This window comes from Crocuta crocuta, unplaced genomic scaffold (genome assembly GCF_008692635.1).
Source record: "Crocuta crocuta isolate KB4526 unplaced genomic scaffold, BGI_CrCroc_1.0 scaffold655, whole genome shotgun sequence".
NCBI lineage: Eukaryota > Metazoa > Chordata > Mammalia > Carnivora > Hyaenidae > Crocuta > Crocuta crocuta.
This window is the reverse complement of record NW_027528348.1, coordinates 923,001-938,717: the sequence shown is the minus strand read 5'-3', so window position 1 is coordinate 938,717 and position 15,717 is coordinate 923,001. Positions and strand designations below refer to the sequence as shown.

Here is a 15,717-nt window from a genome sequence, read left to right as displayed (position 1 = left end):
GCGCGGCGCGGGCGCGGGCTCCGGGGCCAGGCGGCCGCGCGCCAGCTCCTCCTCCAGGGCGGCCGCATGCTCGCGCAGCCGCACGTGTTTCCACAGCACGGCCGCCAGCACAGACACCAGCAGCGCGTTGAACACCGCCGACAGGTGCATCCTAGTGCCACCGCAGGGCCCTACCGAGAGGACAGCCCCGGGGAGGTGCTACGGGCCCGGCGGGCTTGACCCATCTCCGCGGGCATCCCGAGGCTCAGCAAAAGCCTGCGGGAGAGAAGGAGAACAGAAAGGTGTTGGCACAGTCTGTCTGGAGTCAACTTAAGCTCCCGCTGTGTGTCAGGCACTGTGCCTGCACTGCGTGCATGCGCTAACTGAGCAGGGGAGGGGCAGAGGGAGAGAAAAATCTTAAGCAGGCTCCAAGTTCAGCGTGGAGCCCTACACGGGGCTGGATCCCACTACCCTGAGCCGTGACCCGAGCCAAAATCAAGAGTCGGAAGCTTAACCGAACGAGCTACCAGGGCGCCCCAGCCCTGGATTCTTGAATCATCTTGCACATTTGAAGGTATGGTAGATTAGACCGCTGTTCAAAATATTCACTCCCTCCCTTCCCCTCTTCTTCCACAGAAGTAGTACACATCCCTGCACCTTGACTTTGGGTGTGACCACATAATGTGCTTTGGCCAATGAAATGTTAGCAGAGAAAGCATAATCAGAGCCTTGGAAAGAGCTTATGTGGCTGGCCTTGCCCGCTCTATGCCTATGACATTGCTGTGAGAAGAATCTGTTCGGCCTGATTTCTTGGTCCCAGGAGAAGCAACATGTGCGTGGAGCAGCACTGCTCCAGCCCAGGAGTGTGGCTCACCTGACCCCCAGGTTTGTGAGCGGACCCAGCCAAGGTCATCAAAACCACTAGTCAACACAGAGAAGTCTGAGGTCACGGAAATCCTGCGGCCGTTTATTATGCAGCACAGCTATGGCCACAGCTAACCAACAGAGGACCTGTGAGGGGAGGCCACAGGGAAAGTCCCCTTGAGGGGCCTGGCATTCCTGGACTTTTCCTCACGTGGGACTGAAGGCCTGTGGGTTTCACTGCCAGCTGTCCTCCAGGACTCCCATGTGCCCCTTCTTAGGACACATGACACGTGCGTTTGGGGGCTATGGGGGGAATGTCTGCTCTTGCTTAAAAGTCCTGTTTGGAAATCAGGCCTTTTAGATTCCCATGAAAGGATGGGTAGCTGGTTGTCCCCTTTGTGGTCCAGTAAAAGAACTGTGTCTGCAGGTCACCGCTGATACACTGACGGAGAGGCTCGGCCGGGCTGCAGACATCTGCTCCATTTTTCTGCACCACAAGGAAGGGTTCATTTACTTCATTTGCTGTGAAGCCCAGGATGGCTTATACCTGACGGATGTCACCCTCGACCCTCGCAGGAGGAACACGGGTAACAGCTGGTACCCACACAGCACTGCACTGGGGAGGGGCTGACCTGCCCCTTCATTCCTTCGGGACTGGCTTTTGACTCTCGGTGTCTTGCAACTTCCCTCTCCCCGTGATCACAAAAATCAAAGTGCAGTCCTGCCCAGAAAGAAACTGTGCCCTAGGCTGGGTTCCCTCAGAAGCAGAATCAAGGATAAGGGTTTGAGTCAAAATAATTCGAGAAACTATCCCAATAAATCTGTGTAGGAGAGTAGGGAATGAAGAGGGACAAGGAGTGAAGCCAATACAGGGCACATGAATGAACTCGTCACTATGGGAAACCAGGCTACTTGCCTACCAACCCTGCCCAGCACTAGTTGAAGGCCCTTCCTGGGGCAGCATCGCTCCAGCCTATCCTCATCTAAGGGCTGAGCATGTACATATTCATACATATGCACATGTTACATTACCCATCAAAAAACTTCACAAAGAATTACTCTGACTAGCTATAATGTACTCTAGCGTTTCCTTTTCCAGCCCAATATTCTATTGTTTTTAAAGGTGGGGAAGGAGGGTGTTCATGATTTTACAACCTAACAGGGTTGGCAGTTTGCTGTTTAAAAAATACTGGTCTAGACCACAAATTCCCAGACCTGGCTGTTCTCAAAATCCCCAGAGGCACCTGCTAAAACTATAGTCCCAGGCCTGGATCCTGGAGGTTCTGATCAGCGGCAGGTCTGGAGTATGGCTCAGGAATCAGGATCTTTTGTTCCTGTTCCATTTTCCTGTCTTCTTGCAGAGTATCTTTTTTTTTTTAGTTATTATTATCAATTTATAGTGTTTTCGAGTATATTTCTTGGTACAGATTTCCTAGTTGTTGTTCTAGGCATCATACTATATACATGCAACTTAGCATGGTCTATTAGTATTGACATTTTATATCTCGAATAAGTATAGAGACTGTATCTCTATTGAAGCTCTTTTATCCTCCCTTAAAATTATCTTCAACATTTCCTCTACAGACATTAAAATCCACATCAGACAGTATTACAAATTTGGTTTCAACTGTCAAATGTCATTTTCTCAAGAGGGAAAGGACAGCCCATTATATTTACCCATATTTTTATTCTTTCTTTGTCCCAGGTTTTCTTTGGTTATTTCTTTTCTTTGGAGAACTTCCTTTTATTACTAGGGAAGTTTGCTGAGAACAAACTCTTAGTTTTCCTTCAAGTGCTAGATCTTGATTTCACCTTCATTCCTAAAGGGTATTTGCACTGGGACAGAACTTTGGGGTGACAGTTCTTTCTCTCTGCTCTCTGGCCTCTATGTTTCTGATGAGAAATCCGCTGCATCTAAAATGCATTCCCCCTGGACGTAATGCATCCTTCCTCTTGTGTGGCTCTGAAGAGTATGGTTTTCAGAAGCTTGATTATCAGGTGTCCTGGTGTGCATCTCTTTGGGTTTACCCTGCTAGGGCTTCATTCACTCTTGAATCTGTAGGTTTCCACCTCTTACCAAATTTGGGGAATTTTCAGCCACTGTTTCTCTGAATACTTTTTCAGCCTCCAGGTACACGTATGTTAAATTTTAAAAAATATAGGGGCGCCTGGGTGGCTCAGTCGGTTAAGCCTCCGAATTCAGCTCAGGTCATGATCTCACGTTCATGGGTTCAAGCCCCACATCGGGCTCTGTGCTGACAGCTAAGAGCCTGGAGCCTGATTCGGATTCTGTGTCTCCCTCTCTCTGCCCTTCCCCCACTCATGCTCTGTCTGTCTCAAAAATAAATAAAAACATAAGAAAAAAATTTTTTTAAATATATATTGTCTCTATAGGTCTCTAAGGCTCTCTTCAGTTTTTTTTTTTCCAGTCTATTTTCTCTCTGTTGTTTAAATTGGATAATTTCCATTGTTTTTTTTCCTGTTCACTAATTGTTTTCTGGATACGGATATCCAGTCATATCCATTCTTCTATTGAGCCCATCCAGTGATTTTACATTTTTGTTACTACATTCTTCAGTTCTCAAATCTCCAGTGTGTTCTTTATCTCTTCCCTTTCTTTGCTGAAACTTAGCTGGGCATTTGGGGTATAATGAGCTTATATTAAACCTTCCATTTTTGCAGGTTTTTGCAAGAACCGTGCTAGTGGGGGAAGGGAGTGCACGGACTCTTGACCACTGGATGAGAGAAAAGCCATGCTCCCTGCTCGGCCTCTACCAACAGCACCCTGGCAGTGAGGGTGAGAGACGTGGCACAATCATGGAATAGGAAATCTAGGCTTCTCAGTTGGCTCTACTGACACTCCGGGGTCCCTCATCATCACTGGGTGGGGGTTGAAGTCTAGGATCCACTGACCCCTCAAGGGGACTGTGGTGGTGGAGGGGACATCTTGTTACTGCTGGGTGGTGGTAAAGGTCCAGGCTTCTCATCCAGACCCATGGGTGAAGGGTAGGTCAAGGTGCTGAAGCAGCGGCGGGGGGTCAGGGGGGGGGGTTGCCTGGTTGGTTACCACAAAGCAAGGATGGACGTCTAAGCTGTGCATTCAGTCTTTGCTATAGCCAGGAGGGAGGGAAGAAGCAATTTCCCATGGTGTTTTGCAGGAATAGGGTTTGCCGTCAAAAAGGTTTGCTTTATTAGGCTGTTCCTTTTCTAGCCCTTTGATGAGAGAGAGAGAGCTTTCCTTGAGGCTTTTTCTGGTCTGTGCTCACTGGCATTTCTGGGTTGTGAGCTACTTTGGCACCCAGTCTGGGACACACAGGAGGCAAACAGAAAATCCAAGGAACTCAGTACTGTGTTGTTCCACATTCTTCTCTCCACCTTTCAGTCTTCTGATGTTTTATACACAATGCCCTGTGTTTTTAGCTGTATTAGTGCATGGATGGGGGTAAAAGACTTTGTTTTGACCAGAACCCAAAGTTGCATTGGTATCTGCTTTTTTACCAAGCTCCCAGGTGATTCTGGGGTACAACCACATTTGAGAAAAATCGAACGGCTCTTAACCAAAGAACTAGACCATGAATCCCAAGAGCCCCCAAAGTCTTAACGCATTCCAGCATCAATTCAAAATTGTAAGTCCAAAGTCTCATTGCCAGGGGATATGGTGAACTAGGGCTTCCTGGGACCTTGGGTACCTGGTGGCTTGCAGATCCTCATCCTTGGGGGCTGCCAAGGGTTGGTGGTAGGCAATGAGGACATGAGGCCGGGGTCATGGGCCCCCATTTACCTCCACACAAAACCAAGCACCTTTAATTTCGTATATTTAAGGGTATCTAGTGGATTGAATAATGTCCCCCCCCCCGAATTTATGTCTACCCAGAAACTCAGAATGTGATGTTATTTGGAAATAGGGTCTTCACACACACAATTAGTTAAGGATCTTGAGATGAGATCATAATGGATTAGGGTAGGCCCTGAATCTAATGAAAGTATCCCTATAAGACAGAAAAGAACACAGAGGAACACAGAAGGCATCCATGGGAAAACAAAGACAAGAGACTGGAAAGATGTAGCTATAAACCAAAGACCACCCAGATTACCAAGAGCCACCAGAAGCTAAAAAGAGGCAAGGAAGAATCCTCGCGAGAGTGTTTTTTTTTTTTTTAAATGTTTGTTTATTTTTGAGAGAGAGAGAGAGAGACAGTGTGAGCAGGGAAGGAGCGGAGAGGGAGACACGGAATCTGAAACAGTCTCCAGGCTCTTAGCTCTCTGCACAGAGCCCAACACAGGCCTTGAGCCCTGCAAGATCAATGACCTGAACTGAAGTTGGATGCTTAACCAACAAACTGCAAGATCATGACCTGAACTGAAGTTGGATGCTTAACCAACTGAGTCACCCAAGTGCCCCTAGCTCCTTGAGCTTCTGGAGGGAGCATGGCCCTGTCAATACCTTCATTTTAGACTGTTGGCCTCCACAACTGAGGGAGAATAAATTTCTGTCATTGAAAGCCACCAAGTTTGGTAAATTTGTTACAGCAGCACTAGGAAACTCATATGGGTACCACAAAAATTTATTTAAAAAATGGGAGTTCTGGGGCACCTGGGTGGCTCAATCAGTTAAGTGTCTGACTCTTGATCTCCGCTCGGGTCATGATCTCATGTTTCTTGAGATCAAGCCCTGCATTGGGCTCTGTGCTGGCAGCATGGAGCCTGCTTGGGATTCTCTGTCTCCCTCTCTCTCTGCCCCTCCTCAACTCATGCTCTCTCTCAACATGTTCTCTCTCTCTCAAAATAAATATACTTAAAAACAAATAAAAAGTAAAAACAGGGTTCTTTGTTGTTAGGAAGGAATTCTACTGTTATTTTTTTTTAAGTTTACTTAGAGAGAGAGAGAGAGAGAGAGAGAGAGAGAGAGAGATGGGTGAGTGGGGGAGGGGCAGATAGGACAGAGACAATTCCAGGCAGGCTTCCCACTGAGGAGCCTGAGGAGGGGCTCGAACCCACGAACCCATGAGATCATGACCTGAGGTGAAACCAAGAGTCAGCTGCTTAACCGACTGAGCCACCCAGGCGCCCCAGGAATTCCACTGTTATTCAGGTTAACTACTAAGCAAGTCCTCCTCACCTTAGAGAGGTGAGGTGAAGGAATCTGCCCCAAACCATCCAGCAACTCAGTGGCATGACCAGGATTAAAAATGGAGGTGTCCTCAACCCCTGGTGAGTGCTGCCTCCTGAAGACGGGGGACAGCAGCAGGTCATGGGCAGGTCTGGCCATAGGGCTTCTGAGTTGAGGGTCTAGCGAAGGCAGGTGGCTCCTCACACAGCCCAGTCTTTCCACTTCTCCCCCCAGCTGCCTCCCCCTAAGGCCGCTCTGAACCCATCCCATCCACCACAGCCTCCCTTCCTGCGACCAAGGGCACTCCTCTGGAGTTCTTGCCTTGCCAGCGCAGCCACACCTTCTGCTCACCCTCCCCAGGGGGACACAGGTAGCACGGCCTCAGGGCACCAACTGCTCCAAGAAGTCTGACCAATTGGTTTGCTCTTTTGGAGACCCCTGATCTCAGTCATTATCACATCACAGCCTAAACCAACCTGGCTCTGAGTCCTGCTGCATGACCAGTGGTTGATGGCTCCCAGAGAATGTGTGCTGTCTAGGAAAGTTTAAGGATAAAAAGTCAGGCAGACGGGTTCAAACCCAGCTCCATGACTTTATGGTGTGGCCTTTCTGAAGTCAGGTTCCCCATCGGCAAGAGCGAGGGCACAGCCCCCACCGTGCAGGGCTGTGGAGAAGGTCAGAAATGATGTATTAGTTGAACCTCATGAATACTGATAGCTGACTGCTTCTCGTGTACAAATTTTCACACAATTAGGTTCAACCTAGTAAGTGTCTAGCAGAGGGGAAAAGGGGGAAAAATGAGGCACCAGATAGTTAATAAAGGGCCACAAGGATGCACAATGAAGTTTGGCATTTTAAAACATGTTGGACACACTTGGCTGCCTTCATAGGACTTGAAGCAAAAGCTGATTGGTGCTGAGGCAGGAACTGTCCCTTTTCATTACAGTCATTTGAAACAATGGATTTTAAATCTAAGAAGAGGATTCCTCCCAAAGATGAGGACTGAGATAGGACATGCTGTCATCTGTTGGCACCTTGCACCAGAGTCCGTCACCAACTCTCTACCTGGGCTTCCAAGTCAAGTGCATTAATAAGGGACAGAGTGGACACTATTTCCACCCAGTATCCATGTACCTTTACTCTTCCTAATAAAACCTCAGGTCTGTTCAGATAGCCACCCCTCCTCCTGACACCCATGAGGTGCAGAGAAAGCCAAGATCTACCTCCCACCTCCAGAGGGCTGGCCAGCAGACAGCAAGCTTCTGGGGGCTGGGTGCTGGCCCAGCGCCGCCTGCTACCTGAGCAGAACCAAGCAGAATGGAGGGAAGGAGTCACATTCCACGCTCCCACCTACCTGACAGAAAAGCAGGTACTGTCCCATGACCACTGCCTGCCATCTGCTGACTGGCCTGACAACACAAGGATGGCACGATGGAGGAGAGATAGGAAGGACCCCGGTGGCATCTCAGAGCTCTATGACTTGGACTTCCTGCTGTAAACTTTCCTTATTATGGAAGCTGGTGTGGGCTGGGGTTTTGGTTTCTCTAAACTAAGAATAATTTAACTTTGTTGTTGTGCATGAAGCAAACACATGGGCGTCTGACCTGTGCCTTCTGTTTCTGAGCTGTGCTACTTGGCATCAGTTTCCCCATAACCCTTCTAACTTGGGTAAACAAATCCCTCCAAGAAATTCTTGTATTAGAAATTAGAAAATACGAGGGGTGCCTGGGTGGCTCTGTCGGTTGGGCGTCCGACTTCAGCTCAGGTCATGATCTCACGGTTCATCAGTTGGAGCCCCATGTTGGGCTCTGTGGTGACAGCTCAGAGCCCGGGGCCTGCTTCAGATTTTGTGTCTCCCTCTCTCTCTGCCCCTCCCCCACTTGCTCTTTGTCTCTATCTCAAAAATAAACATTAAAAAAGAAATTAGAAAATATGGGGCGCCTTGGGTGGCTCAGTTGGCTAAGCTTCTGACTCTTGATTTCAGCTCAGATCATGATCCTAGGGTCATGGGATCCAGCCCTGTGTTGGGCTCTGCATTGACAGCATGGGGTCTACTTGAGATTCTCTCTCTTCTTCTCTCAGCCCCTCCCCCACTCACACACATATGCTCTTTCTCTTAAAAAAAAAAAAAAGGAAAGAAAAAAAAATAAATTAGGAAACAAACATTTATTGTGGGCCAAAGTGGAGCTACACCTCTCCACACAGGTTCCATCTGGTAGGGAATGCGGACTATGGTAACGTGAGTGTCACTGCACGGGCAGTAGGTGGGGCTCCAGTGAGCCCTGTAGACTGTTAACGGCCAGACCCTTCTGAGGAAGAAATGAGTCCTTCTGGTTTGGCCGTTTCCTTGAGCTTTCAGAGGGAACAGCTATGTCATCTCCAGGGCAGAAAGAAAGGAGCTGGGAGGCCGTCCAGAGACTGATCCAAGGAGACCACACAGTGCAGTCTGGTCAGGTAAGATGGTTCACAGAGAGGAAGAGAGACTTAGAAAACTCAGCTAATGGGGCACCTGGGTGGCTCAGCCAGTTAAGCGTCCGACTTTGGCTCAGGTCATGATCCTGCAGTTTGTAAGTTTGAGCCCCACATCAGGCTCTGTGCTGACAGCTCAGAGCCTAGAGCCTGCTTTGGATTCTGTGTCTCTGTATCTCTCTGCCCCTGCCCCACTTGCACTCTGTCTCTCTGTCTCTCTCTCTCAAAAATAAATAAACATTAAAAAAAGAAAAGAAAAGAAAAATCTGCTAAGGCCAAAATGTCAATGGCATCTTTGGTGCTAGGTCAAGAAATCTGAACTCTACCCTACAGGCAACGGGGAGCTGCTGAAAGTGTTTGAGCAGAGTAGCCTGGAGATATGGGAGAACAGAGGTAGAAAACCTAGTGACAAGTTCCCAGCCTCAGTGTCCCTTCACTCAGTATGGGAGAAGCAGGCCTGGGAGTTAGAAGGGGTTTCCTGGAGGGGGAGCTCAGCATGAATGGAGTACAAGGAGCATGTTCCTCGTGGCAATTCAAGACCCAGAGTCTGCAGATGACTTAAGTAAATTCCTGTGGATTCAAAGCTAGTCCTTTAACAGAACTCCCTCTCATTCAATCTCACTGGGCCTTCTTGGTCTGTAGGGAAGAGGACAAAGTCACAGCTATCCTGAGAGCCCATCAACTTCATGTCCTTCACGCAGGTCTTCAAGGCTTTTGTGGAACAAGGGCAGAGCACATCTGGTCCAGCCCCAGTGACAGGAGAGGGCACAGGCGGCTGCCGCCTTAGCTGGGTTCTACCTGCGCTCCAGTCAGCCCTGATAATCCCCAGGGGAGGATTTCTGCAAGCCCAGAGCCCTACAGCGAAGAAACCTGCTTAAACATCAGTGTTTCCCTGTCTTTTCAAACCTAGTTACCTGCTGATAAAAAACAGAAACTCTTGGGGTGCCTGGGTGGCTCAGTCAGTTAAGTGTCGGACTTCGGCTCAGGTCCTGATCTTACAGTTCGTGGGTTTGAGCCCCGCGTCGGGCTCTGTGCTGACGGCTAGCTCAGAGCCTGGAGCCTGTTTCAGATTCTGTATCTCCCTCTCTCTCTAACCCTTCCCTGCTCACGCTCTCTCTCAGAAATAAATAAAACATTAAAAAAGAGAGAGAGAAACTCTTTAATGGCCCATACTGACCTGTAAAGTCCAGCACCCCTTCCTCCAGGAATCCCCCATTCGTAATGACTCTCTTCTACAATGTCTGCCCCCAAGACTGAAGGATTTCACTAACCTCTACCTTCTGAAGTTGCTATTTTATACCTGCATCTGCCTATGTAAAATCATCTTGCTGCATAGACTTTTTCAGAAACACGTGCCCCTCCTGGAAATTCCCTGCCCAGCCCTACTAGCTAAGAACGACTTCGCTATTAGGTTGAATCACATTCAGTTGGTGCCGTGGGAACCAACCATCCTTACCACCACTGTGGTATGGACAATACAGGGTACGCAGAAGAGAAAACCTGTGTCTTCACCATGGCCTGACCACAGCTGAGTTCTGACATCTCTCTAGGGGGTAAGAAGAGAAAAAAGGGGCAGAGAAAGAGCCAGGAGGAGGAAGAGTTAATTCATCCATAAGGTCAGGAGAGGGAAAGAAATGAAAAAATAAGGGAAGGGACAAAAAGGACTTAAGAAGGGGATGCAGAGGTCCGATGAGCAGGGTGTCTCACTGCGGAGCTGGTGCGGCGGCCCTGAGGGCCTCAGCTCAGATCTGGGTCAGGGAACTGCAGAGGGACTCGGGCTGGCATGACAGGAGGGACGCGAGCAGGAGAGCAGTTGGGGGGGGCAGGTGTGCACCCCCACACAGCTCCTAGTTCTGACCAGCGGGAGAGCCTGGGAGCAGTGACAGCACAGCTGGCACTCAGGTGGCACTCAGGTGTTGGTTCCTGATATCATCCTCTACTAAGGAGCCAGGGCGCTGTGAAAAATAATTGTATCCTGGGCTGGGGATGAGTACAGGACAATACAGGATGAGCTGGGAATATCTCGTGGTGCCAGCACGTAAGGAAGTTCTCAAAAAATGATGAGGACATATCAAAAAGGCACAGGGACTAACCTGAAGGAGGCCCCAGGGGCAAGATCTAGGACAATGTAACCAAATTTAAAAGCAACAGGAATGGATTATAGCCCATAGAATACAATAAGTACAAAAGAGTCAATACTGATAGGAATAAACAATTGAGTAAATAAATAAGGAAGAAGGAACAGATCTTTCTTGCAGTAGAATCCCAATTAGTCAATGTAGAAGCAGTGATGGAAACAGAAAATTACCATTTGGCAAACATCACAGTAATAATGGCTTTAGGCAAGATCCACTGCTGGGATGCTAAAATTAGTGAGGGAAGTATGATGAGAAATAGGATATTTGCATAGTCTCAAACTGTCTCCCTGTGAGATACATATCTATTACGGAGGCAAAAATAGAACTCTGACGGTACAGGAGCCTGGCAGACAGCCCCTGAACCAAGTAATCGACGTTACCATCGCCAGTAATACTTACCGACCTCATGTACCCCTTGATAACGGTGCACTGAGAAGGGCACCTCTCTTCTATCATCTTACCCAAACACACAGCTTCAGTCTACAGTTCTAAATGGGGAATCTTGGTCTAACTCCACTGTTAGCTCTGAATGTAGTGTATAGAAGACTTAATAGAGGAAACATTAAACCCAAATCGAAGTGCAGTCTACAAAACACCTGACCAGGACGCCTCAAGAGCGAAGGTCACAAAAGCCCAGGAACGACTGAGTAGCTGTCCCAGATTGAAGGAGACTAAGGAGACACAGCAATTAAAAAATTTTTTTTAATTATTATTTTTTAAAATTTAAATCCAAGTTAGTTAACATATTTTCAGGAATAGAAGTTAGTGACTCATCACGTACATATAACACCCAGTGCTCACTGACATGACAATTAAATGCAAGGTAGGATCTTGCACCAGAAAAAGGACACTAGTGGGAAAACTGGCAGAATTTGAATCAGGTCTGTGGTTTAGGTAATGGTGCTATGTTACTTTTCTGGTTGTGATTATGTAAGACTTAACATTAGGGGAAGCTGAATGAAGCATTTTTTGTAACTTTTCTGTAAGTCAAATTATTTCAAAATAAAAAGTCATAAAAAATTAGATAACTTAAGAAACAAGAGAACATTCATATTTATAGGTAAAATGCCATGTATGTGGTTTGTTCTAAAAGACTCCAGAAAAAGAGTGGAGGCAGATGGAACAAGACGGTAGCAAACTGATAATTGTGAAAGACGGTGATGAGGGACTTTCTATGATCCTCTTGTGTCTGACGTTTTCATAATAAAAAGTCAGAAAGTTAACAAGAAAGAATCAAATAAATCCCTATTGCAAATTACAGAATTCTAAAGAGTGGATGAGCAATAAGTGAATATTTAGAAAATATAAAATAAACAGAGCTCCCCCTCCCTCGCACCGGAGAGATGAGAGGCAGACGCATGGGGCAGGAGCCCATGCGTGTTTGGTTCTGATCACAAATGGAAGCTTGTCCATCAGCTGCTAAAGCTACAAGGACACGCCCAGGGAATGGCAGACAGACAGCAGAGAAGCTAGAGGAAAGGCCAGCCTCCAACCTGAATGGGCACCTCTCTAAGTGGGCATTCTGCCACCTGCCCTCTGCTAGGCCTCCCGGTGGTGAGAGGCACGCTTGGCAGCAGGTAGGTGGGGATGTGAGGTGGGGCCACAGGAGGCAGGAGGCTGGGGCTCTCCTCTGGACCTGTGCATAGCCAATCCCAGTTAAGCCCTAAGCTCCAGATCTTGGGGCCAAGCTTATGGGAACCGGAAACATGGGGTTCGAGACGTGGTGAGGCAACCAGGAAGAGGCCAGCCTTTGAGCCTGGGGACAAGAGAGCACTGTGTCTAGCTAGATGCTAAGTGACCACGCCGGGCCAGATGCTGACAGAAGACAGGACAAATACGGACTGGCCCACAGGGCCCTTCAAGCTCGCAAGTTACCTTCCAAGAGGGAAAATGAGAAGGAAGGTTTGCTGGGGATGGACCAAGCCTTATGCCAGAAATCGTGCAGTGGTTAAAACACAGGGCCCAGGTCAGATTGCATGGGTTTCTAACTTTACCACGTACAGGCCAGGCAGCCTGCACCAACATCTGATAAGAAGAGTTGCATAAACAGCCCACTCCCGTGGAAGTGTTGAATCACTATATTGTATACCTGAAACTAGTACAATGTTGTATGTTAACTATATGAGAATTAAAATATGAATGAATGAATACCCTGTCCTTCCCAGGTAGGAGAGTTCTGAGGCCCCTTCTGCACTGGCACCAGAGTTCCCTAACAGATTAGGTGGTTGCCCACAGTGGTAACTGGCCTGATTCATGCCCCTTTTCCCTTCCTGGTCTCAGTTCTTCACTCCCTTATTCATGTTTATTGGGATGGAGTTCAAATAATCTATTTATACCTGAATCTCTGTCTCAGGATCTGCTTCTAGGGGAACATTAACGAACACAGTTATGACTGTATTTTGCCACTGAGGAGACAGATGAAAAGCTGCCCTTGCATTTTCACCTGCTGTGAAGTAGCCAAAGTGCAGTAGGAAAAAACCAACAAGTGCTTGGTCAGTCAACGGTTACTGTAAAGTCCTTTCAGTCTGTTTCCCACACTCCCTCTGTGTCCCCCTTTCCAGCCCACATAAGCCGGGAGAACTCCAGGACTGGGCAAAATGCTCCTAAGGGTTTTCAAAAGATAACAGATGGAGGCACAGAGCACACTGATCAGACCCCGAGCACTAAAGAAGATAAAAGAGGCCTTTCTCCATCGCCGTTTCAAAATGTTTCTGGATTAAAAAAAAACTCCAGGAGGAAATTCAAAATGTGGAGAATAACTGGGCCAAGCTGCCTACTAGAAAATGGAGCCAGTGACGGCCCCTTTCTCCAGGCCAATTTTCACTGCTCCTGGAGAGGCCACTAGTCTTAGTGACAAGAAGGTAGTGGTAGGGAGACAAGGATGGTGAGAGAAACCTCAGGCCACTCTCCTTGGCACTGGGGACTAAGAAGGACACTCAGCCAAGCTTCTGCAGGACTGCGGCTCGCCAGACGGACCGACCGGGCACGCTGCATCCAGTCCTGATGTTGGACCCCCTGTTTAGTGCCACTCCATGCACCGAGAGCCTCCTCCAAATGACGGTGATCAGGGGAGAACTCTTTCAGACTGAAGGCCTCTCCACGGCCTACTCTGTCACTGGGCCCTGCTCAAATGGGAGGAGGAGCCTGAATCCCAGCATCACAAGCTACTTACTTTCAGGGACAGGAAGCTCCCTCACACTCCTAAGCAGCCCACCTCCTCTGTACTCACTCTCCTGAGACCTCACAGCTCAAAGACAGAGCTGGAATTCATCCGTCCTTCACCTGCTATCTCTAATCCTCTCTCTCCAAGTGAACCCACTTCTGAGCAGGGGGATGGCCTCCACCCTTGTCTGCAGGCAGGTGTGGAAAGCACCACATACCTGTTGGTTCCTGCTCTGTCCCAGTGCCAAGCTGGGCCCCTTACATGCATGAACGACTCCACTGATTCTTTCCTTATGATGGTTCACTCTGTCCCCATCTTTTCTATCCAGAAACAGTCTCAGTGGCTGGGCCACATGTCCACAGGTCAGGACTTGACCCCACACATTTCCACCTGGGCTCCCTCTCAGAGATGAGGGCTGCCCCAGAGGGGTCTTGTCATGAGGCTCCTTGGACAAGGAAGAGGAACAATGGTGGCCCTCAGAGGCACAGGTCACCCAAGATAATGTATTTTGCCTCTTCCTGGTGCTCCCTGAAACCTGTCCTGTCCATCTGGGATCTGTGAGTGGGCATGAAGGTTCGGCGATCTGTAAAGAGCCAAGGAAACCACCCCACTCTGAGCAGAGCCTCCAATGGGATGGGATTTGGAGACTGGAGGGTCTCTGACATGGGCCATTCCACATGGAGAAAAAGAAAAGAAAAATAAACCTGCTTCTTGCTGGGGCAAGGCTATGACAGATGTCCTAACTGAGGCCCCCAGCCTGGCCCTGCTCCAAGCCTGGCTTGCCTTCAGGGGTCCCCACAGCCTCTACGTACAACATCCTATTTGGTGCTCACCTCGACCCTATGAAGTATCATTATTCCCAGTTCTCTGGTGAGGAACCTGAGGCCAGTGAGGTCCACTGACTCGCCCAAGGCCACGCAAGTGTGAAGTCTAGATATTAACCCAGTGTTCTCTGACTCTAAAGACTGTGCTTAAAACCATAAAGACACAGAAGATCTGGTTTTAATTAAAGTGGGGCACAGGGTGAAGAAGAAAAAGAAACATGTAAGGCATTCAAAGGACTCAAATCAGAGAGGGGTGAGCCCAATGAAAGGCCCACACACCCACCCTGCTCACAGACCACACTCCGGGCTGGGTCGGGTCGGGAGCTAAAGGGCTCCATCAGGGATTCCTCGCCATCTCTGCTCTGCCACCCCCCGCCCCCGGGATGCTGCTTCTCCCCCTGGCCAGCTTCCCTCATGGTCATGACATGGCCACCAGTGTCAACTGGAGCGACGTGCTTCCTGTTTTATATCCAGCTACAGGCAGAAGGTTCTCCCTCTCCATGGAATAAGTCATCCGCTCAGCCACCTGATAGGGTTAACTCCCACCCAGCCACCTCCGGGACCAATGACAATGACCAGAGGTGCCACTGCTACTGAGCTGAGAGCCCTGGGTTCCTGCAGCTGGGAGGAGGCAAGGGGAGTGAACTCTGGTGGGTGACAGTGATGTCTGGTGTGGCAACTCTTGAAGGACACAGGCTTCACAGGGCACCCAACAACCTTGGTCCTCGTTTGCTTGTTCCTCCTTTAGGAAGAGGAGAAAACATGACTTGGAGAAGCCACGTCTCCCGACTCGTCTCACTCACACCCTTCAGGGAAGATAAACAGGCTTCTCCATCACTTCGGGGACCACCAGCCAGGTGCCCTGCGGGGACCTTCCCATCCCAACACACTGACTACGGAGGATACAACGTGCACTTAAAGCTGATCCCCAGACTACCGCCGACCATCAAACATAAACCCACTCTGACCTCACAACGTCCAATCAAGCCCACGCAAAACAAAACCTGCCGCCCGTGCAAAATGGGCACCTCATGTAATCTTTTTACTTTGCAGATTTTAAAAAGTAACCCAACTTTAGCAAATTTCTCTTTAAACTCGACTTCCTACAAGAGGAGCTATGTGATACATCTGCCCCAGATTCTCCGAGCCCTGTCTGCTGACTGAGGGGAT

General features: G+C 48.7%; 2 protein-coding genes across 7 annotated transcripts in view; one reads left to right on the top strand and one right to left on the bottom strand.

Annotated features, from left to right (window-relative positions):
- Positions 1-205, bottom strand: part of POMGNT2 (protein O-linked mannose N-acetylglucosaminyltransferase 2 (beta 1,4-)) — a 2,537-nt gene extending 2,332 nt beyond the window's left edge. The window contains exon 1 of the mRNA XM_077753711.1: positions 2-205. Coding sequence (XP_077609837.1) covers positions 2-150 — 149 coding nt within the window. The 5' untranslated portion in view covers positions 151-205. The remainder of the gene's footprint in view (position 1) is intronic.
- GASK1A (golgi associated kinase 1A) overlaps positions 1-15,717 on the top strand; it is an 85,822-nt gene that overhangs the window by 67,394 nt on the left and 2,711 nt on the right. Inside the window, exons 8-10 of one of the 6 annotated variants that reach the window (XR_013332525.1) lie at positions 1,271-1,430; positions 3,526-3,640; positions 6,900-8,014. The exons of 1 other annotated variant lie outside the window; for it this stretch is intronic. The gene's annotated coding sequence lies outside the window, so the exon portion shown is untranslated. Of the gene's footprint in view, positions 1-1,270; positions 1,431-3,525; positions 3,641-6,899; positions 8,015-15,717 lie in introns of those variants that run through there. 4 more of the 6 variants (XR_013332521.1, XR_013332526.1, XR_013332522.1 and 1 more) reach the window with 4 other exon arrangements.